The sequence below is a fragment of the Lampetra planeri genome, chromosome 9 (genome assembly GCF_965212315.1).
Source record: "Lampetra planeri chromosome 9, kcLamPlan1.2.h2, whole genome shotgun sequence".
Lineage (NCBI taxonomy): Eukaryota > Metazoa > Chordata > Hyperoartia > Petromyzontiformes > Petromyzontidae > Lampetra > Lampetra planeri.
Window position 1 is genome coordinate 11,686,971 of NC_136115.1, and position 25,562 is coordinate 11,712,532.

The following is a 25,562-nucleotide window of genomic DNA, read 5'->3' on the forward strand; positions in this document are numbered from 1 at the left end:
CTTGGCTTAGAGCAAACATGACTTAAAACATGTTACTCGAATCTCACCCACCCTCCCTCCCAGGCCTATTGCTATAGTGTTTCCCAGCACTCATCATTAGGTCCTCCCCTTGGTGAGCAACCCCTGGGCAACATCCTCACGTGGGAGTTGCTGTTTTCTTGTACCTGTGGATACAGGCGTCGGTTTCCCCCAGACTCACAGGGTATACACCTTCACACGTCAGCCTTGAGTCGCCGCACGTCACCTCTTCACTCTCAACGCACGATTCAGTTCTTGCTTGAACACACCGCTGTCCGTCTTCATTTGATGTTGCTTGTGGATCACTTGTATCCTGAAAAACCATTGTCTTGGCAGTAGCAGCAGCTGATTCAACCGAAGACTCAGTATTTTTGTCGCAAAGTTTGTGCAGCTCTTGAGACAGACTGCGTACGCGAGAGGACATTTGGCAGCTGACGAGAAGAACGATGTTGCCACCAACTCGTAGCACCCTGGAAGAAAATAATAATAATAATAATGTAGAAGTGACGGAATATCGAGACCACAATAATCTAAATGTTGAGAATTTATCGACCGATTAAATTATTTATAGCATGCAAAAGTACTCAAACAGTTATCATCGTTGTCAGAAGTTATAATCAAGCCACTGAGGGATGAAGGTCTCCCCCACGCCTCCTTTAGTCTCAGGACTTTTTCTAGGTTCCCTGTAGGCAGTCGGCGAGTCCCACTCTCAGTGTGCGCACGTTCAAGGAGGAAAGAATGTACACTGTCCTTACAAAGTAGGATAGCAGCCTGCTTGTGGTGCTGCCTCGTGCTGGCATCTTGCTGCCCCTGCAGGTTGGTGTCAAACTGGACTTCCCCAGATTCCCAAAACCCTTCGCATAATCATTTGGTGGAGGCGTTTGTCACCACACCAGGCCTCGGTATGCGAAGGTCCCATTGGCTTGAACTTTACGGTACAGTTAAAGAGTTTTGTGTTGGAAAAGTGAAAATTAAAACAATACCACCAATTATTTCAGACTTTAACCAAGCAGTGTTTCAACAACTAAGATCTGGCACAGAGTAATAATTGACAGTAAAAGTTAGCGTGGAAAAAACTATGAAGAAAATATTTGAAGCAAATTATTTTGCCAAAATAATTCCCGGAGAAAATAGCTCAACCGTCACTTTTCATTAATGGCTTGTCTGTAGCGGCTGTGTTCCATACATCTACAACGTCATTGTTATGTGGGTGTACCAAAAGGGCTCTTGTGATTTCCATCACATCATCTCCCTGCCTAAAATCTCGTGCAGTAGCGCGGCTCTCCATTGGTGGTTTTGAGCTAGCGATGGGAATGCCGCATGGCTGGCGTGGCAGCCAGTTTCTTTGTAGAACAACCACCAGAGGTCGCAACCGGGTACCCGATACCCGTACCCTACCCGATACCCGGCTACCCGTACCCGGCCGGGTACGGGTACCCGTTTGCGACCCTGGTGCGGCCGGGAACGGGTACGGGTAGGCCGTGAGTCACTGGTGAGTCACCGTTTGTCACTAATTTCCCAACGTCTTGTCTCTTCTCACAATTCAAGTTCCTAGAATCAACCCACCCGCGCCTGAAACATGGCTTCATCCCAGAGGTCGCAATCAGGTACCCGATACCCGTACCCTACCCGTACCCGGCCGGGTACGGGTACCCATTTGCGACCCTGGTGCGGCCGGGTACGGGTAAGGAATCAAAACCCGTTTGCGACCTCTGACAACCACTCGGGCCTGCCACGAGGTGGCACTTAGGAGCAAGCCCTGACTGGAGTTTGAACTTGGAAGTCTCTGGCTCTGCTGCTGCTGCACCGTGGCCCCTTGGGCACGCGTGCCTCGACAGGTTTCGTCAATGGACCCATCAGCGACGACGATAACATCGGGTGTAGGAAAGGTGCATGATTGTTTTAATTTGGAATTGGCTATGATATGATTCATATTCTTAGGTTTTTTCGGTAAAGTCACGTAGGTAAAAAACGACGTGATTTATTTTTGTTACTTTTATTAATTTAAAATTTTTACCTAATGTGACTTTAACGAAAAAACCTAAGAATGTGAATCCTTGCAGTCACGAAAGCTTCAAATCTATAATATGATATGATTTTTAAAAAACTACAGAAAGGTAGCATTCTCACGCCAGGCAATACGACATTGACTAAAAATAATTACAAAACATGCTTACCTCATCATTTCTTGTAATATTTTTGGCATTAGAGTCTTCATCTCTTCATCACTGCTATACTTCTGTCCAAAAGGAATGTCACAGATGATGACATCAATAGCATTGCAGGGGATCGGCAGGGCTAAAAGACAGCAATGTTCACATACACAACATTCCATAGTCATGTCTCAGCCATAATGGGATCAAACTTTATAAAAAATAGACATTCAAAAGTGACACAATCAAAAGTTACTCTAGGCTGCAAAGGGAAAATATACAAACATGCACAGATTGCCATATTTCACCTGTGACAGAAGCTTGAAGCAACCCAACCCTATGATCCAGTTCTGCAAAGTGAATGTTCTCTTGTGCTTGCGCGAGTTGCTGTGCGTCCACATCTGTTCCAAGGCAGCGCACGGTCTGGAAAAACATTTTTGTTGCGTAAATCTGTGCTCTTGCCTGGTGCGACCACAATGATCCAACAATGATATTTACGTACATTGTGTTACGGACTGTGGACTGAACATAATTCATATAAGTCATACTTTGTTCGTGCTTTAAGACAAATGTGTGTGTGAATTTGTGTTTGTTGTTAATTGAGCTATTGATCTCCTTGGGCCACGCATTCTATCACATCCCAGCTCAGGCATTCTCAAAGGAGACCCCCCCCCCACACCCAGTAGCAGCTGCCTCTGTGCGGAACAAGTTGACTCGGCACTTGGCCTGCAAGCGGACAATAGTTTACCAATAAGGGGCGATGCTTGCTGCTCTGAGTTATCCCGATTGAGTAATAAATTGACACCGGTATCAGTGCCCAAGCAGTGAGGTTCACTCAGCTTGTAAATCCCATGGATCGTTTAGTTTGCATGGTAGCTTTAATGATGGCCAAGACGTTTTTGGATGTTTGGCGAATTCCTTACGGAAGAAAAATACAGGTGGCCTATAAAGCACCCCACTCACCTTCCATGCCATAGCAGCCTCCAATAGCAGTGTCCCCATGCCACACATGGGGTCCATGACAACTGCATGTGGCTGACAAAAAACACACAACACACACATTAGTGACTCCTGTGCATCGCACTTTAGCCACGCATTCGCTTTGAGCATTAAGCAGTTACTAGCTGTAAGATGCATTGATGGTTTGAACCTCCATTAAGAAAATTGTTGATTACTGATGACATCAATATACCAAACATACAAAGTTGTTTGTGTAATTAATTCAGATGTAATGCGTAGGTTTTTCACAGACACGATCTGGTCGATTTTATGTTGTAAGGCCCTCCCACCACCTGACATAGCCAAACAAATAAAATTCTCAATTCTTAAAGTCTGTCCCCAAGATGCTTGGCAGTTTCAAGTGAAATGCCGTCATCTGATATATTGCCTGAAACTGACTGAAACATATGGAGCTGTTTGGCTTCGGCGTAGCCTGAAACGCCCCGCCCTGTCCCCTCTAGCGGTATCGCAGTAGTTAATAGCTCAGTAGTTAATAGCTCGGTGGGCTTCACCTGGTAAGATAAAAAATTGTTTAATTTAATTTGTATATATTTTTTAAGTGATCTGTTTACCTTTCCTACACTTTGCACTCCGATCGTGTAATAATCTTCTGACCCGCTCCTTACTGGATATCTGTGAAAAAGAGCTTTGTAACTCATCGGATTCCTCCAGTATAATTCTGATTCTGACAGCCCACGTACCACGAGCTTAACAATGGGACATTCACATCCCTGGCTCGCACAGTACCTGGATTCCCGCGAGGCTGGCCATAGCATACGCCACGGTGGAACGCAAACCGGAGCGAATGCAGTACCCTCTTTTTGACAACGGAATCCTGGGAAGAACATAACAACTTTCATTGATTTTGTTCATATGCAATACAATTAAACATTTGGAAACATTATGCTCTGCACTTTAAAACAAATTTCTTTAGAATTGTGCTCTTTGTGTTTAGTTGTTGTCCTTCCCCCACACCTCCAATTAGCACGGTTGGCCACGTATGGTGCAAAAGAAGTTCCACATATGTACATAATAAAAATAAAATATTTTTACATCATTGACAGCTTGAATAAAAGCGAGAGATTAAATAATGTTTGTTTTGTTAGTGAAACATCGAGTCAATATCTTGCAATTCTTGGGAATAGTTTTTTTTCTCAAATGTATGTTATCTGTGGACTGTCAACAATTTGCATACAAAGGTCGTAAGTTGTCTTGTCCTGGTATTCTACTTCGTGATTCACAGATAACAGGAAGAAACAATTGGTAAATATCCAGGAAGATTGGAGGATTATCTGGATCCTATGGATAACTGGAGTCAGGATAAGACAGCCACACACAAAACTTTTATTTTTTATTTTTGATGACATAATTGAGATTGTGAAATAAACAGTTTATGTACAATTGGCTTAGATAAGGTGTGAGCTGCTGCTGACTCACCGTGTAACAGGAAACGCCACAACGCAATACAAATCATTCAAATGCACGAACACCTGCAAAATAACACAGCCAAGTACAGGGCAACCGACCGTGAATACGAGGGACAGTGTAATTTATCAACTATCATGCCTTATGAATGGAGTTGGCCAAACATCCAAATAGAGAACCCCACAGAGCTTGGCAAATTGTTGGCGCTAACTTTGGCTGCCTTCCCGCTTGCCTGTGGTTTCCTGTGCCTCCGAATCGTTTTCTCTCCGCATGACAGTGAATGTAAACTGTGCGTGCTACAATGGTAAAATTATTAATATACGGTGGAATAGGATAAATAATCATTTAATTTTCATATGTATCCAAAAGGAGTTAAACATTTATTTTGGCCAGCGCGATTTTGGTAGAGTGGGGCACAATCAAATGCTTCAGATCGCATTCAATCATCTGATCGTGAACCAGTGTGATCCGCAATTCTGCAGATCTCACTGGGATCCGACAACTCCAGGTACTCACCAATGCCTCCGGCAAAATCACAGGTGTAGCCGCTAAGTCACAGGTTGCAGCCACTACCCATGTACGACGCCACGCTTGTTATAGAACAACGCCACGCGGTGTCACGTGCGGCCACGCGGAGGCGCTGCAGTACTTATAGACTGCTAGAGTTGACACGCGTTGTTGTGCAGCTTGGATGGAATGTCTATTAAAAGTGGATGTTCAAGCCACCGAGCGTTCACGCGGATTTGCGTGCTGCGTACAGAAGCACCTACACGCGCGAAAGATGTCGGTCATTTACGCATTTACGGATGGCAAAACAGACATTGACGACGAGCCATTGCACTGAAATGATCCGCAGAATGCTGCCGATTGGAAGAGATGATTATTCTGAATGATGAAATGAAAATAGGCTTTGCCCTTTCCGGAAATAATACAGGAGGTGTTAAGATGGTCAAACACCAAATAGACACCTATTGCAAGGCATCAAGTCTGCATTAACCACTTGCTTGTATTTCGATTTAAAGCTTTCGCGACTGCAGGGATTCATATTCTTGGTTCTTTCGGTAAAGTCACGCAGAAGGGAAATAATAAAAGAATATTATTTTATTATTTTCCTTCTACATGACTTCACTTGCTTGTAGTCAAACATGCAAATGCACGTTGACAAGACAACCTCCTTTATGGCCGTGTCTCACCAGTGTTAGACCAGAGACCTGTTTTAACACCCGTATTATTGCCGGAAAGGGTAAAGGCCTATTCTTTTTCCATCATTTGGACACCGATAATACATGGTTCCATAGATGATTATTCTGCAGCCCCGCAGAGTTCCATCATTCAGCTGGAAACATCGCAGGGGAACTTCCGATTAGCCGCCAGGATGCACAGGGCCCGTTCCAGGAGTTCTGATGTCCGTTTCAGACACTTTCATTTGTATAACCGTTGGTATGATCGCAAGTGGATATTTACATGAGCACCAGTTAAGTCTATCATTCACAAATAGATCAGTCATCCACTTTGTTATTCACACTGGGAAGGTGGTGACGATGCATTCATTTTCATGTGCATGTGAAACCAACTTATTCCATAAGTCAAGTTTTCAAAAAACTATAGAAATTAATTACCTTCACAATTACTCCCCAGATGTGATGTGGAATCTTTCACTGTGAGGTTGCCTAAATTGTAGAACTACCCGCAGGACATTTTTGTCGAAAATTTTTATTCCACAGTGCACACAGTCGGTATCCACAATGCTATTTGCCATATGTCCTTCTGCGATGCCAAACCAGAGTTTTGTCATAGTGGTATTTTAAGTCTGACACGAAGAAAAGGGACTTCAGTGTTTAATATAACGGAGTTTACCAGTGCAATAACAGGTCCGTTGGTCGTGTACATCTTTCGTGTAAACACGAGTATTTTACTTACAACTGACATTTCCCGTGACTTGAAAGTGTTTTATAGCACCGTACCAAATCCCAGTTAGTCATGTGCTTCTTAAATGCAGCATGCAATGTGTGCATAGTTGTGGATGACATTAAAATAGGAATGTGTTTGTCGTAAATGCTTGTCAACGAGTGTTGAACCTACTTCGAGCTGTGGATGGCGTAGGTCCGTGTTCCACCCATAGGCGTTTGCCAGTGCCTTCCCTACTGCCTTACCCAGGTCCTGAGTGCATAAAAAAAAGACAACACACACAGTGAACCACAGCCAGGGCACAATGTGTCACCCACCTCGGTGCACACTAGGAGGTGTGGTCGTGGCAGCCCTAAAGCAGTGGTGGAAATGTCACATTCCTATGCCAGGAGACAGTCTCACCCCACAGTACAAACGCTGGTGACATCTCACAAGATGGGGCTCGTTTTATGGACTCGAGAGAGGATGATGGGGCCGAGTTAACTCTCAACCAGGATTTACACTTTAGATCTTCCCATTGTGAGATGAGGGTGTCACAACAGTGTTCCACAGCTGGATAAACAAAAGTTCGTCTCTTTGCAATGAGACGAACTATTTTCAAACATCAGTTTTAGATTAAATCCATCAGGGTGGTGCTTTGCCAAAGAGTTATAATCAAAAACATTCGCAGTGTTCCCGCAAGTGAACTGGAGTCATCGTCAATGCAGCTTAGAAACGCTGACCAGACTATTTGGTATCCGTCCTCTGTGAAACGTTCATCATCATCATCACATCATCAAAAGGTTTTCATTCCGTGCAACGCTTGAATATAAACTATGAGATCTCTTTTACCAGTGGCAAAATATAGTAGTTGGTTTTTTACCCTTTTAAACTGGTACAAAACTGACACCTTTATGCAAGGCATCATGTTTGCAATAACCACAACACAAGTAGTCAAAAAAGCTAACAAAAAGAAGCAACTCTGATAATGATAATAATATGCACTGTCCTTTAAGTTGATTGGTCCACACCCGAGACGGCTTTCTTTAGAGCCTAGTCCCCATTGGTTTTGGACCAGATGACACCAGAAGGCGTACAACTCAAACATATGAATATAAAGTTGGTACATTTAGCAGTCTAGAGGTAATCAATATTGCCTTGCAGTAGCTGGACTTCTGTACATAGGCTATGATGCAAAATTACGTTCAGCTTCATAAGTGGTTCAATTGTGTAAAACACTACACCATCCATGCACCCTAACTGCTCCATCTTCTGTTGCAGAATCGCCAGCAGCCCGGCCAATGCATTGGTGAAGATGTGCGGAGCTAAAAGCAGCCCAGATGGCCGGGAAGGGAATTAAAAGTGCCCCTCATTGAACAAGGACATTTGTGCGATTCCCTGATGAGAAACACGAAGCTTCCCACTCTCAGTGTGAGCCGAGGCCAATCGGATACCTGTCTAAGGTGCCAACTATGTTAAACCGTGAATTTCCATGAAATAACTTTAAATCGGGTCCTTCAGGTGGAGCTTTTACATTTGCATATGCCAGCGGGAATAAACTCCTATTCACGATTTTAAAGAGGGGGCCCCTGACCTAACACAGATTTCCTTTGTGCTTGTGGTCGAAAGTGGCTGCCAGCTGTAGGGGGTTGGACCCCGCTTGCACTGATGAACCTCCGAGTGGCCTTTGTATTTAGTTCAAATCCGGGTCGTTTTGCTTCGATGCAATCGCCGCCACTTACGAGTCCCAGCACGAAGTGCGCCCCCCCCCACTGCTCCCCCCCCCCCCACTGCTCCCCCCCCCCCCCCACTGCTCCCCCCCCCCACTGCTCCCCCCCCCCCCCACTGCTCCTGGCAGCTGCCTGCACAGCCCAGGCCAGGCGCTGCGGCCGTCACTCTGCCCTGGGGGCTGCCTCGCCGTCAAGTACAGGTTTCAAGTCGATTTTGTGTCACGAGGTTGGGACATCAACATCAAGAGACCAGGCCGAGTGTCATGAGACCTGGGGAATCCGTCTACCAGTTAGGGGGCCAATGATGGATGTGCATAATTATGAAGTGCCTTGTTTCCATTACATTTAGCGAGGAGGCAATACTGATGACAATGTGATTACTGATTACAAAGTGATTGAAATCTTTAAGATGGCAATCTTGATACTGCAGCAATACCTGCCCTAATGTGCCCACACATTGTGTCTCCATCTCACCAACACGTGATTCTTTGTCTGTCCGGCTTCATTTTAACATAATTTACTTGATAATGTGTATTGTCATTAACCAAATTGCTGCCCACTTGAAAACAAGCATGTAGAATTATAATTTAATAATGTGATATTTGAGTGCCTTTAACATCTTTGACTCATATTTTGTGGTTTCAACTGGGGACCAAAGAGATCATCAGGGCTCAATAGATGGCACAGGGCGCACCAGTGAGCGTGAGCAGGGATGGGGGACGTTAGAGGAAGCCTTTGACTGTCGTGGAAGGCATCCCCCTAGCAAATCCGCAGCCGCGCCAGGTGAACAAAGGTAACAAGGGAGAGAAGCTATGCACTCAAATGATTTGGGTTCATGTGTACACCAAGTTTGTATGTATGTTGAACTTCTTTCGCACCGTACATAACCAACAGTGCTAATCTGTTTGAGTTAAACTTCATGATTGTTATTTATGTATTTTGTGCAATATATTGTGTACGTGACTTTTTGCGACAGAAGCCAAATAAAATCACAAATAAGTCTGACCTGCATGGTGCATTAACTCGACCGTATTTCACAATGCGATATTATTGGCATTCAAATGACAAACAAAACACAAACGCATAAAGACATTAAAGCAGATACGCATACATCTTTCATGGCATTCACATGGAAAATATATGTGGTAGGTAGAGTGTAACAAGGATCACACTGATTTTTCAATAACACTGGCCTGGACTTTTGCAGCTGTTTTAGACTAATTTCAGGGTGCTGATTTCAAATCTGAACTCAGATTTGCTCCATCACATCTCATTTTTATGTTATCGGCATACCCCATTTTCATTGATTTTACCAGAAATTAACTCTGTCACTTATGATTGCAAGTTGTTGCGAGTCAGTGACTGCTTTAGTGTTAAAATATGGTGCTGTATTTTTAGGATAGTGTGTTTATAATATCATTTTATGTAGATATCCACATTTATTAAATTTTTCTTCTGCAGTTTTTATTGAAAATACAATATTTGATATCTCAAAAACCTGATGTGATAGACAAAAACTGATGCCAGATTACCTTAAAACCGTTGGAATACCTTATGCCAGAAAAAGTGTGTTGACCAGTGTAATCACATCTCACATCTAATTTACAGAAACGAAAGTCGAATTGATTGGGCTGAGCATGTACTGTGCCAGAGCTGTCGAGCTGTCCCCAATCCTCGTGTTCTCTCAATGCAAGAGCGGTCATCTGAATGGCATGTCCCGTGACATCACAACCAGGCCAGTTGGTGGCTGCTGTATTGGAAGCAACCCCAGAAGAGGGCGAACATCACTGGCCAGTGAAATGGAGCCAGTAGGCCCCCTGGTCACTGTCTCACTCGTTCACTAAACCACATCTAACCCACACGCGACTCCTTGTTGTCAACAACCACCACTGCATCCTCACGGCTATCGTGAATGTGTGCCTTTGGCATGGCAGTGTCATGGTCAAGATCATGTTACTCAAAGGGCATCCAAAACTCCCTCCCAGGCCTGCTGCGATAGTATATCTCAGCACTCACCATTAGGTCCTCCCCTTCGTGAGCAATCGCTGGGCACCCACAGAACCCATCTCAAAAACAGACCTCCTCCACTGTGCACACTGCATCACATCCTCCTCTTCCCAAGCACTGCCTCCATGTGACTCAGTGCTATCGATCCACACACTAACCCCCCGTTTTCACTTCCACCTACAATCCAGCGCCAAACACTTCCTTTAATAATAATGATTTGTTTTTGATAGAGCGCCCTCTACACGTCTGAGAACACCCCCCGTGGCAGGTGACTCGGCACCTGGCCTGCAAGGGGGCATTAGTCAGCTCGTGGATATGAACCTTATGGCGGGACCCCGATGTCCCATAAGCCCCCGGCTCTCGCATAAACTGCGTTGCGACATCATTTTATGTCTGTTGAAGGCGAACGATACGGCAATCCATTCCTCTCTACGAGCTCTGCACGATGCGCTAATAAAAGTTTCGCTTGTTCAGCTCTTCTGCGCATTCGTCCTCGCTGCTGCGCTTGGACGACACAACAACAGAATGATCCGCGCCAGGTGGGGCGCGGCGTTTATGTGCGCGGTGGGACGGAGTCGCCAAAAATAAATTATTTACGATTTTGCCTTCCGTTAATTCGGGACCCCGGGGTCCCGCCATAAGGTTCATATGATTCACTCTCTAACTATCCGACCTTTTCGGTAACAGAGATATTACTTACTCAAGCCCTAAACGGCTGACTTTCCCCCCTCTTCTTTTCCAATGTGGTTGAAGAATTCGATCAATTCCCAACCCGCTGGGTGCATCTCCGCACCTCATGCTCACGAGCTCTTACGTTCCGCACGTTTCTACCACTCTCAACTCTCTCACGCATCCGCCACATCGCCCCTGTAAGTAACGCTTGTGAGAATACCTTGAGAGAGGCACCCCGAACCCACGTTGCAACTTTTGTGAAGCTCGACTCTACGTTTCGGGATTCAGCAATGCCGTACATCTCTAACAGCATCCCCATGGGAGAGGCATTCTAACAGCAATGCAACGGGTGCATTCCACAGCGATTGTGCTCCAGTTCAAGATGCACATGTTGTGATGGAGTTCTGGCCTCCCTCCCTCCTCCCAGCTGCGGAATGCTGTGATTTTGCGTGCGGTTTCTCAGCAATTGTTTTTTGCATCTTACAATTTCTGAACATAGGGCCACACCCCTCAAAATGTCAAGTGGCCAGCAGCAAACAGTACTGTTAATATTTGGTGAGATTAAACAGTCTCAGTTATGTCCTAGTTGCACTACAGCTCTAGGCACCCAGGCCCACACTGGATTGCAAACTGCACGATGGAAAAAACTTCCTGTACAAAATATTTTGCCAAAATGGATTTATGATGACTCAAAGCACTGTAAAAAAGAATCAGCGTGTCACGCTGCGCTTTTAAAGCAAATTTCCACCGTTACATACTGTGTCCCACAAAACAAGAAACTGTCACAGTATATGAATCGCACGTTTTAATGTTTTAACTTGAATATGAACTCGTTTTAAACCGATGGACCTACCTGAGAGTTGTAATGTTGACTGTTGTTCCCACTACATCGGAAAGACACTCGGAAGCTTTCAACATCGGTTGGCGCGCAGATGCGATGGCGCATCATCTCAGAGCTCCCAGGCTGCGCCTCAAACGCAGATTCACCTCCTATTTCCACAGGCCTCCGTGCGTCACACCTGTCTGTATCTTGCTCAGCGTTCTCCAAATCGAACTCCTTAGCCTCACGTTCGGGCACAGGCTCCATCCTTGTCGGTACAACTTGCGGATCGAGCATTGGCGATGTCCTTTCCTTCTTGCAGCAAGAAGCCGTTTCACCTTGAGCACGCCTCTTTCTGTGGGATACACGGTCACCGGGAGGGCCTCGTTGCACAGCCTGCAGGCCCTTCCACAGCGTCACAGCGTCGCCCCACGACGCGAGGTCCGACGTCACTCGCTTGGAGATCATCCTCAACCCAGCGCCTGCAAATAAAGAACGGGGTTCAACGTACGTACAGGAAACGCACAAAACAATTTAACCGGAGAACTAAAATCACTTGATTATGAAAACCGCCTTATTTAAATTTCAAACACAGCTCAAGAGGCTTTATTGGCAGTGGTGCATTCGCAAAGACTTAATGAGCCTCCCAAAATGAATTGGTCCGAATGAGTTATCACGTAAGTACAAATGGAGATGTGAATTGAAGGAATGGGAAGCTCAGTCAATGGTGGTAGAAGACACTTGGATTTCTATGCAATCTAAGTGCTTGTAATTGCCAACACACTTTATAATAACCTCACTTGCAATTGCATTTGACGAGTGTATCCTTCGCAGTTTACACATGAGTCCAACTCACCCTATGTCTATTTTATGTTTTTTTACTGATACCGTACTGTGATCAGTGTAAAAATTATGTTCCCAAGTAGACTCATGCTGCAGGGATTTTATTAGTTAACATTTATTTATATTTGTGCAATATTCTTTTGGATTTTTCAGTCGAGTTATTTTTGCTTTGATTTTCAATAGCTTCATTGCTGTACTTTCTTTATAATTTGTTTTTTTTTCGTCATTTTGGTGATGCAGGTCACTCTTGCATGTGCACGTAAAACAACGTATGCTTTGATTTGTTAATGTGGCAATTGCCACTTAACGTGAAACGTTACAACAGAGAACATGCACACATTAATGGACAAGAGGACAATTTGCAATCCATGAAAATCAGTGGAAGGGAAGAAAACTTAATAAAAATATGAAAGTGTATTCATTACCTTTGTTCCGTGGCAAAGTGACCGATGGGATTTTCTTTACGAGCACAAAGAGACGCTCCACAGACTTCAGCTCCAATAATTTTTCATCTCCCTTCGCCATGAAAAACACTTTACCGTCTGAAGTTTCTACCTAAACAAGATAGAAATGCAATTTGAAACAAAACAGAAATAAGTCAAACGCAGCCTTGCTTGACTGGCGGAATAACAAAGTTGGGAAATAACTGAGATTATTTCTGCCACAATTGAACATGAAATGACAGATAGTGACCGATTACAATATATTTCTAGAATCACAACATAAGCATCATATCATGAGTGCGATAATCCATTATTTTATTTGGTCAGTATATGTTGTAAGTCTAACGTCCTGGTTTCATAACCTGATCTTGCTTGACAGTTTCAAGCAAAACATCGTGTCTACTTGCAAATTTTGGTTGTGATAATTATTCTTTAACTTACCGGTGAAATACAAAAAAATGGCCTGTTGGTACACATGACAATTTATTTTGGCAACGTCGACTGGGGGAGGGTTACATGACAAATATTTGGCCAGATAAATCTGGTGCCAAACCCAAAATATCTATTATCATCATATTGGCTGCGATAATCTGCATGTAAGTATTCGACAAAAAACCTCGTGGCCTAACAGTTTGCGGAAGCTATCCGCCTGCATTACTTATGCCCTAACACTGACCTAATCCTGCCCACTCCGAATCATTCTGCAGCATGACCAGTGGTGGAATGGGCAACTTTCTGTATGGAATCAGCCAAAGATTAATTATGAAATGCGAAAGGGCTCTCATGTTACTTGGAAAGGGCCGTCATTCTGCCAAAAAGTGGTACAATTGTAATGAGCGACTTCCGCGATATGTCGTGTAGAGGGTTCTCTTCTTTATTCCACGTACGGGCACAGCACAGGCCAACGTTATCGGCTTCCTCTCCAAATACACACTTAGATTTTAACGTTCTGCAGACTACACACACGGTTGATCACATGGCGGGTTCCGCCCGTCTGCTCCCGGTCTCGCCGCTTGCTGACGGCGTGCCGGGAAGGGCGGTGGAACTCCGCAGGAGATCCGCCACGTGGCCGAACGACGGAGAGAGATGACGGCGAGCAGCGGCAGTCCGGACCCAAGACTCCCCACACCGACCCCGAGTCCTCCTCCGCCTCCGCTTATATTGCCACAGGCGCGGCTAGGCTCCGCCTCCGGCCACGCCCTCTCGTGGAACTTTCTAGCCGGTTCTCGGAGTTTCTCGGCCGGCCCTGCTCTTCTTCACCTTTGGCCTAGATACATCTCCCTTTGGGGATTGGATAATGTTTATAATGGTGCCTGTACCCGTGCTTCCCTTTTCCAACCAGTAGATGTCACTATCTCATTACAGAATGACTACCAACATATCGACACAAAACAGGCCCGAGACGTGGGACACCCCTCTATAAACAGAAAAGCTCGACCAACTTTACTAATCGTCAAGATGTTTACTGTACCAATGTACTTCGAGACCAAAGTTTATAATCAGTCGATATCACCTGCCGTGACACATCAAATTGAAAAATGGATGTTCTCAAAAAACGGAACAAAATCTGAAAAGCGCATGGAGTATTACATACTTGGGCAAGGTGCATCGCTAAAAGGAATGATGGCCAGCAGTTGAGACAATGGAATAGCAGCCAAACGATGGAACACACCCAAGAATACGTCCATCGCATAAATGGAGTGATGAGATCAGCCGGTGTGCGGGAGCTAAATGGCTTGTTGCAACGTGAGAAGTTAAGCAATGGTGGTAGCTTAAGGAGGCCTTCATCCTGCAGACATTGTTGACCGATCGTGAGCAGGTTTAGTGGGAGCACGGATACTGCCGTTAAATTCTTTTGTGCAGCTGCCTGCACACGATTGCTCAAACAGCAGCTGGGGAAATCACCGTTTCCTTCCCAAACGATCCTCATTCTCAAGCGTTTCACACGTGTGACGAACAACCGTGCGTCACGCGCCCCGACACCTTTCTCCTTGTGTTACTTCAGAGCTTAGGGACCATTTATAACTTGTGATAGGCCACAAGTGGCGATTGAGCATGCCTGCGAGAGACGAGAGGAATTGAACTTGTAACTTTACGATGAGAATCTGATGTTTTAAATGTAATTTGTTGTCGACCATATTTGTTTTTTTATTATACCTCAATTTAATATAAAACAGCTACACCTTGTATGGCCGATATTAATGTGTGCAGAACTGCGAAAACATGTAAGCGAAAGACATTCCTTTATTATCACATTGCATTTTCAATAACAAAAAATAATTTCTACATTAATGGTTACCATAATACTGCAACAGATCTAATGCATCCGAGAGGATATCCAATGTTGAGATGGAGTAATTAAATCAGCTCATGTGTAGGTGCTAGGTGGAATATTACATCGTCGTCAGAGATAGCGGGAGCTTTGGGGAGGTTTTAATCCAGCACTGGATTGACCATGGCTGCAAATAAATAATTCAACTACTTATCACAAACAAAGGCGCGCACACACACAGGTGTAGAAAAATACATGCGGAGACACACACACACACTTATGTATATAAACACCAGCAGAAATTAGCTCTACTGCTCACAATGTACAGTTGTCAATCACTGCTGCATGAAGGCTCGACATGCCGTCTTGGATATGGGGGTTGTTTTTATCATAATTCACCACACCGATTAGTTCGGTTGGTGACAGGAGGGCCAAAGACCGGTTCAGATATCACTCGTCGCTGACGTTAGCTACGACCAGAAATCACGTGCAGTGTTAACCCCTGTGCCACCGCTGCTCCCCGCTCCACCTTAGGCTGCTCACAAGGTGTTGATGATTTCAAACGGAGCTTCTTTCTCACTACATATAATGCACACAGCTCATCACAGGGATTCTACTGGGAAATTCAGGGGGTGCCTGTGTGACCCCCCACCTCCGGCACAATCATCCTTCACCACACACCGCCAAATGAAGGCCAAATGAAGGCACGGACGGCACAGCAGTTCAAATCCGTTCTTGTGATCACATCAGCCGCTCTTTCATCTCAACGCTTCCCGGAGCAGCCCGTGTAATAAATCAACAGAGTGGAATGAGCCACATGATTTATTTAAAAGTTTGCCTTAAGCCACTTCCTGCTCCCACACTGATCCAGCCTAAGCGATATTAAATATCTCTTAAATCTTTCTTGTTGTTTTTTTGCTCTTTTATATAAGAGGGTGAAATACTCTCTTTAGTCTATAAAAGCAGCCACATATGTATTGAATGTCATGGTTTAATAGGAATTATTCCAAGGTCATTAAGAGAAGCACAGAGGCTTTCCATATATTTCAATAAATCCATAAAATCTATGTTAATATCAACATTTATATCCAATGTGAAAGAGAATATCTTCCAATACAAGCTGATATCTACATTTTATATTGTAATTGCATTTTGGGCTTCTGATATGAAAAATTATTAAACAACTCATGGCAAACAACTCTGTCCTTACACTTGCCTCAATGTTTGCAGGTAAATTTACTTTGAATTATGGTGGAACATTTAGTGTTGGTATCGGTTTGCATAATACACAACAGCATCCATCTTATTTTCCGACAATATAACCTTATAAATCACAATATCAGGGGGCCCCAATAGCATCCCACAAATGGTTTTAAAGAGTTGCTCGTCTGTCATGTGCACACGGCCACATTCGCCACTAATGCGATTGGTGAAAACAGAGCTGTTGCTATTGATGTTCTTGACTCTATGGCAAAGTGGTTTATTGCCAAATTACGAAAAACTATGGCCTCAACCTACTTCTCTGACTTGGGCGAGGCATTTCATCCCAGGCCATGCCGTGCGTAACGTCATTCGTGCAATGGCACCCGCGCTGTGGCTCTGGGGTTGGTTTCTCAAGGGCTCTCTCTCTCTGGTTTTTATAGATTTGGTTAAAAGCCACAGAACCTCATTTTGTTTCTTTCCCTATTACTAAAAACTTCCATATGATGTATTTTTTTCATATTGTTACAAACCAAAACCTTTAACCTCAACACAATCTGTGAAAGTAGATATTTAATTTAAAAAAAAACATTCTTGGAATTCTGACAAATCAGTTGCATGTAATAAGAAAAAAAACAGAAGATCTCTGGTTTTGATTTTCCACGAAGCTTGTGGTACACCCTAAACCTCATCTGCACAAAACATGGTTGATGCGGATACCTGATACACATATAGAAAATTAAAACTCCAGTAATGTGCGACTGTGGGTCATCCAGAACAGACCGTACATCATATAACGATGCAATGCTCAATCCACAAATATGAAGAAGACATCACAGCGATACACTCCGCTGTTCCTGACGCAGTTATTATCTGGCTTGACCACCTCAATGTGACAATGTAGTTGTTGCTCTGCATCTACATCAGCCATATGAAAGAAAATAAGCAAAAACTCAACATGCCAGCGAGGCTTAGTGAGCACAGAATCGATATTTGCCTATAATGGAAACCAGCATCTCTAGTAAATGCTGTTGAAATACAATGTCTATTGCTGTGCTGCAAGGATCTTGAAATTAATAAATACTCCTTCCCACAACAAACATCCTAAGCTGCAATATTATTGCCAGGCGTAGACGATACTTAACTAAACTTGGTATATTTGTAAATCGTTTTTGCATGGTGTATTGTTAAAAGTTTTAGAAATCAATATAAATAAGTCAATCAGCAGGAAAGCTAATACAATGTTGCATCTAGACGGATTTTCCATATGATATATTTGTAAGTGCACTGGTGGAGCCAGTGGGGGTGGTGGAGTGGCACGTGCCCCCCCAATGATCCGATCAAAATCCCTAATTTGGATCGGATCATTGGGGTATATTAGTAACTAGCGGGAAGTACCCGGCGTTGCCCGGGTTAAATTTATATATTTAAAACGTACTCTGAAAAATCTAACAGCAGTGCATACTGACTGTGGTGGTACCTGCTATGATTACAGCAGTGCATACCGACTGTGGTGGTACCTGCTATCACTACAGTAGTACATGTTGACTGTACAGCAGTATTTATCGACTCTATAGCACAAAGTACTCACCTGACAGAGTGGCGTGGTGAGGCCTAGTCCCGTGCAGAGCCTCTGGCCTCACCTAGATTGTCCAGCCGGCCGAGGTGGCACCTTGGCAGGCTGGGGCTGGGCTGCTACCCCTGACCCCCCCCCCCCCAGCCACGATCTCCCCGGCCGCTCTGCAGTAATATCTCGGCCTATAGTGGTAGCATTTAGCGACTGTATAGTAGTAATCTAGATTTGAAGAGTTTTAATCTAGTAGTTAAATAGTAGTAACTGCACGCATCGGGGTGGGGGGGACATCACACAGTGAAGAATTTACCTGCGCGTTTAGTGTATTTTTATAGTATTTTTAACGCCAAAGAAAATGTCCCCCACACTCCCACTGAAGGCATGCGACTTGGCTTGAGCCGTCCTCCCCACCAAAGGCGCGTGAGTTGGTATGGCCATGCACGTGTCATAAATAAATAAATACATTGGGAACGCCCAGAAATCGCACTAAATCGCTAATTCAACTAATTAAAAGTTGATAAATGTGAAAAAGAAATAGCGCTTATGGCGGGGCTTACGGCGTGGTACCTGGCTATTTTTATTTTACGTAAACCCCACTGTTGGAGAGCCAAATCCTTCGCAAGCGCGCAAACACACACAAACCCACACACAAACCCACAGACAAAATTGTATTTTTATATAGAAAAAGATAGAAGATATCCAAATAATGTCCTGCTCCAATGAGCAGTGGTGGATATTATATATTCACTAGCCTTTTGCCCGTCCAAGGACGGGTGTATTGCAGTAAATCTGAAACTTGCAAGCGAAAAGCAGACCGCGACGTGATATTCATTGCATCCATTCGTGTGTAATTTGTAAGGCCGTGGTGACACAGACTTATTTCATTTAAAGGTTATAATCCCTTGTTCATCATGTCCTTTTTACTTCTATGTCTCAATAGCATTACGGAGATCGCGTGACGTGAGGGTTCTGCCTTTGTAGTGAGGGTTATAAGTTGACGCTGAGGAGGGGGGAGGAGGCGCCTCACCACCCCATGTGGAGTGACGTCACCCGCTAATTATTATTAATGGTGAGGGAGGGGGGTGTCCATTTGGAAGACATCACCTCTTCATGATTATTAAAGAGGGGGGGGGGGGGGCTACATGTGGAGTGACGTCACCCGCTCATGATTATTGAGGGGGGGTTGGCCTCATGTGGAGTGACGTCACGCACGAGACACACACACATTCTTAGCTCATTATAGTAGAAAATATGGTGGGGGGGGGGAGTCTAACCATAGAGCAACCACTGCCGACTTCCCAAGAAGTGGTATTCTATTTTATTGAACCCCCACCCAGGATTTGAACTCGCAACCTTCCAATTGCGAACTGCTCACTCTACCACTGAGCGTCTTGGCTGGTTAATGACGGACACAGAATACGCCAGTGTGTATCCTGGATTTTGAATCTAGACCCAAGTTTGTTTGGTTTTTCTCGTCATCCTAAATTTAGTTTTCTGCTTCACATCTCGGTGCAAACGTACATAGTGGATTTGTAGACGCAGCCTATAAGCCACGTCTCGGCCTCATGAGCCAAGAATCAGATCAATAAAGTGGTGACTAAATGTGGAGACCAACAGTGGTGCAGACTGAACCCGGGGCAGAGACTCAGAAGAGGGGGGGTTGTGAGGGCAGGGAATGTGGGACAGGGATCAGAAGGCTCGCCTGCGTGGCCCCAAGTCGCTGCTCGATCTCCGCGGCGGCCAGGGCCTCCAGGCCGCGCCCCACCGTGCACATGAAGGAGCCGAGCCGACACGGGGAGGAGGCCTCGCTGGTCATGGTTTCCTCCACACCAAACATGGGCGCCAGGTCCTGGAACGAATACATTATAAAGTTGCACTCATTACACAACAAAGTGCTTGCCACAAATGAACCACAATACCTTGCTGATCTCATCAAGGAGCATAATCCATCACGCAAACTCCGGTCATCCTTGCAGCAGCAGCAGCTTTTGGCTGGCTATCGAATCAAAGACGGTCACCATATTGGGCGCTTTCAGATGTGCTTCTGTGGCCGTCTGGAACGCTCTCCCTTCTGATATTAGGAAGCCACTGGAGCTGTGCACGTTTAAATCATCTAGATTGAAAACTCATTTACTTAGAACTTATTTTTGTGTTGAGTTTGTCGTCTTGCCTCCGCACCTCCGATTAGCACGGTTGGCTACGTACAATGTGAAAGAGGTTCAACACACATGCATACTTGTCAACCCATATGCTTTACCCATATTATTGTACGGGGAAATTTAGTATTTTGATCCAATCGGCATACAGCCGTTTCAATATGGAATTTGTAGGATGAACATTGAGATTTATAAGGGTACAAGGTGACCAATAAGGTCTGAATTGGTCTGTAATAAGGTAGGCAATGATAAGGGGTTGACAGGTATATGCATACGTACAAGTCAGGTCTGAGATCAAAAGACAAACAATAGCGAGAGGACGGTGGCTCCATGGCCAGTGGACACGCGACTCCTGCACCAACTCAACGGATCCCCTAGCATGGCAATGTCCTGGTTCCAGTTGATGCCAGTGTAATGACCGAAAATAACAAGCACTCACCCCAAGCCAATGTGCAAGCATAACGGTTATTCAAAAATAGGCCAAAGTCTCCGATTGGCAGAAAGAGGCTTCCACAGCGATTGGTGGGGAAAGTCTATTGAAGTGATTGGAAGAAAAGGTTAAGGGCCATCCATTTAGTACGTACACATGGAGGGGGGAGGGAGGGGTTAATGCGTACGCTTGCGTATGGGGGCCTACTGACAATGTACGTACACATAGGAAACGGGGGGGGGGGGGGGGGGTGTGAAGCCTCGATAATAATTTGTCTACATTGGCCTCCAAATGAGTTAGATAGTCCGGCGGTGGACTTAGTGTTTGTTTAACACGTTAATATTATTCATCCTTGATCGTTTCTGCGTGGATTAAATATCGGCCGTTCTATAGGATTCTGGGGGGGGGGGGGGGTGCGTCAAGCGTATGTACGCAGGTGGGGGGTAAAAAGTACGCGTGCGTACAGGGAGGGGGGAGTGGTCAAGTTGACAGATTTTTGCGTATGTACTAAATGGATGCCCCCTTTGAACGTAAATAGTGAAAGCCAGAGGCGACGGTTGGGATAGGACTGAGATTTGCTGGGGGAGAAAACATTGAGAGATATAAAAGGGCAGAGCACAATGGGAGGGGATGTCCGAGGGAAGACACGACCTTCAAGACCAAGCATGAAGCCCAGACCTCATATTGTTACGGTGTTCTAATAAGAGAGGCTCCTTGTAGTTCGTCGTTCGAGTCATTTCACAAGCGTGGAATACAAAATCTGCTTTGTTTCAGATGCAGGACCAAAACGACAAGCGGCCAAGTAACCAACAGCACAATCAAAGTTGTGATACGCGAGTTCACATTTATTTAATAGAGCAAGGTTATAAGAGCTTTGGAATATATGATGGGAGGAAACACCATAATTGATGCAGAACCATACAAAGCGACCTACACTCGATGCGGCTGGCGTAGGGTCTGAATCTGGATTCCACGATTACTCTGGATGCGCAAGGCTAACGATGCATGCATGAAATCGCAAATGTACACTTTACATTTATGTAAATTTTAAACAGGTCTGCTAATTTTCCAAAGTTTCACCTCTTATGTCCAGTTAGCCATCTGATCAATGAGTGCTCTTTTTCATAGCGTGCTGTTCAAGTTAACGAGGCTGGAATTCAAGAGATCAGAAAAACAAATAAAATGAAGCCAATAGCACATGGTGAAGGGCTTTGGAAGCGCAGCAGTGGGTATATCATGGACGGTGATGATTGATCTTTTTTATGGATATTGCAAAGACCTAAGCATCCACAACCTCCACAAGTCGGAACGTGTACCGTTGTAATGGCAACTTTAACCACCACAGTACCGTGGTACTTGTTAACCTGGTTAAAAGTCCTTACATTCAATTTCCTGTGTACACTCCAGAAATGTTCACCTGAAGATGGGTCCACTCTCCCCACCAGAAAAAAAGGGGAGCAAGAAGAATAAGGGAGCCAAACGATCCAAGAAAAAATATATAAAACGGGTTCATTTCCGTAATGTTAAAACATAAACATGACTTTTCGATCGCAACACAAGCAATCGTCATCAGGAGAAAAATAGCAGGAAAGCTGCCGAGGCAGGCTGTTTTAAAGGTTTAAAATGCGTGATCGGATCCCACCTGTGAAGGATGTGATCCCTGACATGCAATACCCCGGCGTCTACAAACTAAGCTGTGTCTGCAGCAGTAGTTACATTGGGGAAACTAAACAACATGTCTGGGACCATGTTCGTGAACACAAGGCAGATCTGAAACACGGTAGGACCAATACCTCGGCCGTGGTTGATAATTTTATTAATGCGGTGGGCTCACACGAAATTGATTTCTCTAAGACGAATGTACTTTGCAAGCCCACAGGCTATCAACAAAGATTCGTTCATTAACCATCCATATATATAGACACAGACACAATTTCAACCGAGAAGATGGGTACAAACTGAGCAATCATTGGAAGGACGTTATTAACCAGTTTAAGTCATAACTAGCTGTGATGTTTCTATCCTAGCTTCTGCTGTTAGTAGTTATAATCGACTCTCTGGTTTCACATTAACAGGTTAAATGTCTCTCGATGTGGCGGTGGCTCTCCGATCTTACATTGACATGCAAATTTCTCACTTTAACATTACTAGCCCAGCCCACTTCGCTTATGACCCTTGGGCTACACCCATTTGAAACCTTTTAAACAGCCTGCTTCAGCAGCTTTCACACAATTTTTTCTCCTGATGACTGCTTGTTTTTTTGTTATTTTCTTTGATCCTCTCTACGCGACTTTACCGAAAGACCCAATAATATGAATTCCTGCAGTCACGAAAGCTTTAATACTCTTAGGTTTTTTCGGTAAAGTCACGTAGGTAAAAAAGTATTAATAATAAAATATGTTATTAATAATAAAATATTTTATTATTATTAAAATAAAATATTTTATTATTACTTTTTTTTACCTACGTGACTTTACCGAAACAATCCTAAGGGTATTAAAGCTTTCGTGACTGCAAGAATTCATATAAAGTGAAATATTTTATTATTTAATAAAATAATAATAAATAATAATACAATTTATTCTTATTTTTACCTACGTGACTTTACAGAAAAAAACCTAAGAGTATCCTTGCAGTCACGAAAGCTTCAAATCTAGAACGAAAGCTTTAAGTCAAGAAACGTGACTTAGTTGGGCGAAACCATTTCACCCCCCCCCAAGTCTTTGTCACCCCCTCTGTAGGCGCCACATGGTTGAGCCCGCGCTCACCCTGGACGGGAGTGAGTGCCCGGTTCGCTGAGCGTGGTGCCTCGCAGCCTCTCTCAGAGTCTCTCAAACCCTCGCAGAGTCTTCCAGCGATTCGCAAGAGCGCTCGCATACTCCGCTGAAGGGTTAAAGGGACGAGGCACAGAATCGGCCCTCCAACTCTCGCGCCGACCACGCCAACACGCGCGGATCCGCGTTTTATTCGCGGATCGTCTTCCAGAAGTCTTCCGGAAGACTGCGAGCTCTTCCGGAAGATGATTGATTTGGCTTCCTGTTGATGAGATCTTCTGGAAGATGACCACCTCTTCCGGAAGTTGTCTACCACATCTTCTAGTTTCCAATTATAATATTTTTTGTTTCAAATAAGAATGTTTTATCCTTTCTGGCTAAATAATCTGGCTAAAAAAAACAACCAAATAGATAAATTTCGCAAGGAATCACACGTATTTGTGGTGAACATGCAAACAAAAAAACATGTTCTGATAATAGATGATGCATTGTGTTTTTTTAACTGATTGGCCAACCTACACCAGCTTTTAGGGCCCAGTCTCACCAGCGTCAGACCAGAGAACGCCAAAAGGCGAACAGCACAAGAACAATGCACTATCGGAGCATGTATAGCCCGGAGTGGGCAGCTACGAAATGGGATCTTTTTGCCAGTATCAAAGTATGAAAAAACAAGAATAGGTTTTACCCTTTCTGGTATGTTCACAACAAGGACTGTTAATTGTTTTTTACCCTTTTATCTGGCAACAAAACTGACACCTTTTTTTTTATAAGGAGTCATGTTTGCATTGACCACAATACCTGCAGTCGGAATGCAAACAAAAACATAACTCTGATAATGTATGCACTGTTCTTGAAAAAAAACCAACCAATTATCATATTTTGCTACTGGCAAATGAGGTTCCAATGGAACAAGTACAGTATTTGGTTAATTCAGACCTGATTCATTGCAAACTGTTTATATTTGGCGTTTGAACATCTTAAACACCTGTTTTATTGCCAGAACGGGTAAAAAGCTATTATTTTTTTATACTTTGATTCCGGCAAAAAGGTCCCATTTATTTATTACACGCTTTTATTTAACTCACTCTGTCTGTTGTCATATCTTCAAATCTTGTAACTCAATTTTAACCCACTTCCCAATGTGGTATCGACTTCAAACTTGGTATACTTATGTCATACTGATGACAATACTATATTCTATCATTAATTTTTTTTAAAAATAAATATTTTTATATCTTAAGTTTCGGCTTGGGTCTAATTGTCCACGCTCAACTCACGTTGGCTGTAATTGGCCACAGCCCCTTATGTTGTGGCAAACCTCGGGGCCACTTCTTCGAGTCGTGGAGTTCTTCCATTACTAGTGCGGTACATTTCATTAAAGCGTGTTTAAAAAAATATATTTTTTAATGTTACTTATTTTGTATTTATACAGCGTGGTCGTCGCCGTCCATGCAAATCTCAATCTCTCCAGGAACCGCAGCCACGGCATGGCAGGCAACAGCAGCAGCCTCGCAGCGAGACGGTGCTTCCAACGATGATAAACCGGTAACCGTTTTCACAATCGGAACGTTCGCAGTGAACGCACGGCCGTCTCAGTCATGGCGTGGTCCGTTTTGCCCTCGTTTCCCCGTTAAAACTTGGAAAAGTGTCAACGTTAGTAGAGGCGCACGCCCTGCAATTCCCTCGGTCAAGCTACTGCTGTCGGAAGGGCATCCACTAGGGGGCGCTGTAGGGGGAGGGGAAGGGGGCCTTTGGTCTACTCTTCAACACGCGACCTGCTGGGTGGACAGAGGCAGTGGATGGGGTTTAGAAGCTTTACTGTTTCAGCTGCCATGGGGCCGTCCATAAATGACGTCACGCACCTGGGGGGGGGTCAGACATTTGTGACGATGTGTGACGAGGGGGGGGGGGGTGAGAAATGTGACGTCACATCAAAATGGGAAACTTTAAATGAATATAGACAACACGTTATACTTAATTAAATATACTTTTCAATAAATATTTTCCCATACAACATCAGAGTGCAGTGCCACGTTAAATACGCACTACAATGACAATAGTTTAAAGCGATTTGAAGCATGTTTTATTTTTTGGGGGGGGTAGGGGGGCAGAGCTTTGTGACGTCATATTTGACGGGGGGTCTGACTTTTTGAGACGTCG

At 44.3% G+C, this 25,562-nt stretch overlaps 2 protein-coding genes across 2 annotated transcripts in view; one reads left to right on the forward strand and one right to left on the reverse strand.

Annotated features, from left to right (window-relative positions):
* LOC144720686 (disintegrin and metalloproteinase domain-containing protein 12-like) overlaps window positions 1-8,256 on the forward strand; it is a 37,455-nt gene extending 29,199 nt beyond the window's left edge. Inside the window, exon 20 of the mRNA XM_078597644.1 lies at window positions 7,764-8,256. Coding sequence (XP_078453770.1) covers window positions 7,764-7,842 — 79 coding nt within the window. The 3' untranslated portion in view covers window positions 7,843-8,256. The remainder of the gene's footprint in view (window positions 1-7,763) is intronic.
* THUMPD2 (THUMP domain 2 tRNA and snRNA guanosine methyltransferase) lies at window positions 35-23,586 on the reverse strand. The gene is made up of 11 exons (XM_078597639.1): window positions 23,397-23,586; window positions 19,745-19,891; window positions 12,980-13,109; window positions 11,745-12,193; window positions 6,678-6,755; window positions 4,608-4,660; window positions 3,918-4,005; window positions 3,135-3,206; window positions 2,480-2,594; window positions 2,196-2,316; window positions 35-488 (listed from the first exon to the last, which is right to left on the reverse strand). The coding sequence occupies exons 2-11, from the start codon at window positions 19,877-19,879 to the stop codon at window positions 137-139; spliced, it is 1,593 nt and encodes a 530-aa protein (XP_078453765.1). The 5' UTR covers window positions 19,880-19,891; window positions 23,397-23,586; the 3' UTR covers window positions 35-136.
* Window positions 23,587-25,562: the final 1,976 nt, after the last annotated feature.

Excerpts from the sequence above, each read along its gene's own strand:
- THUMPD2 (XM_078597639.1), bottom strand. The coding sequence starts at position 19,879 with ATGTTTGGTGTGGAGGAAACCATGACCAGCGAGGCCTCCTCCCCGTGT. Across the intron at positions 6,756-11,744 it reads GTCAACATTACAACTCTCAG|GACCTGGGTAAGGCAGTAGG; the intron begins GTAGGTCCATCG and ends TTATGCACTCAG. Across the intron at positions 3,207-3,917 it reads CCAGCCTCGCGGGAATCCAG|CCACATGCAGTTGTCATGGA; the intron begins GTACTGTGCGAG and ends GTTTTTTGTCAG.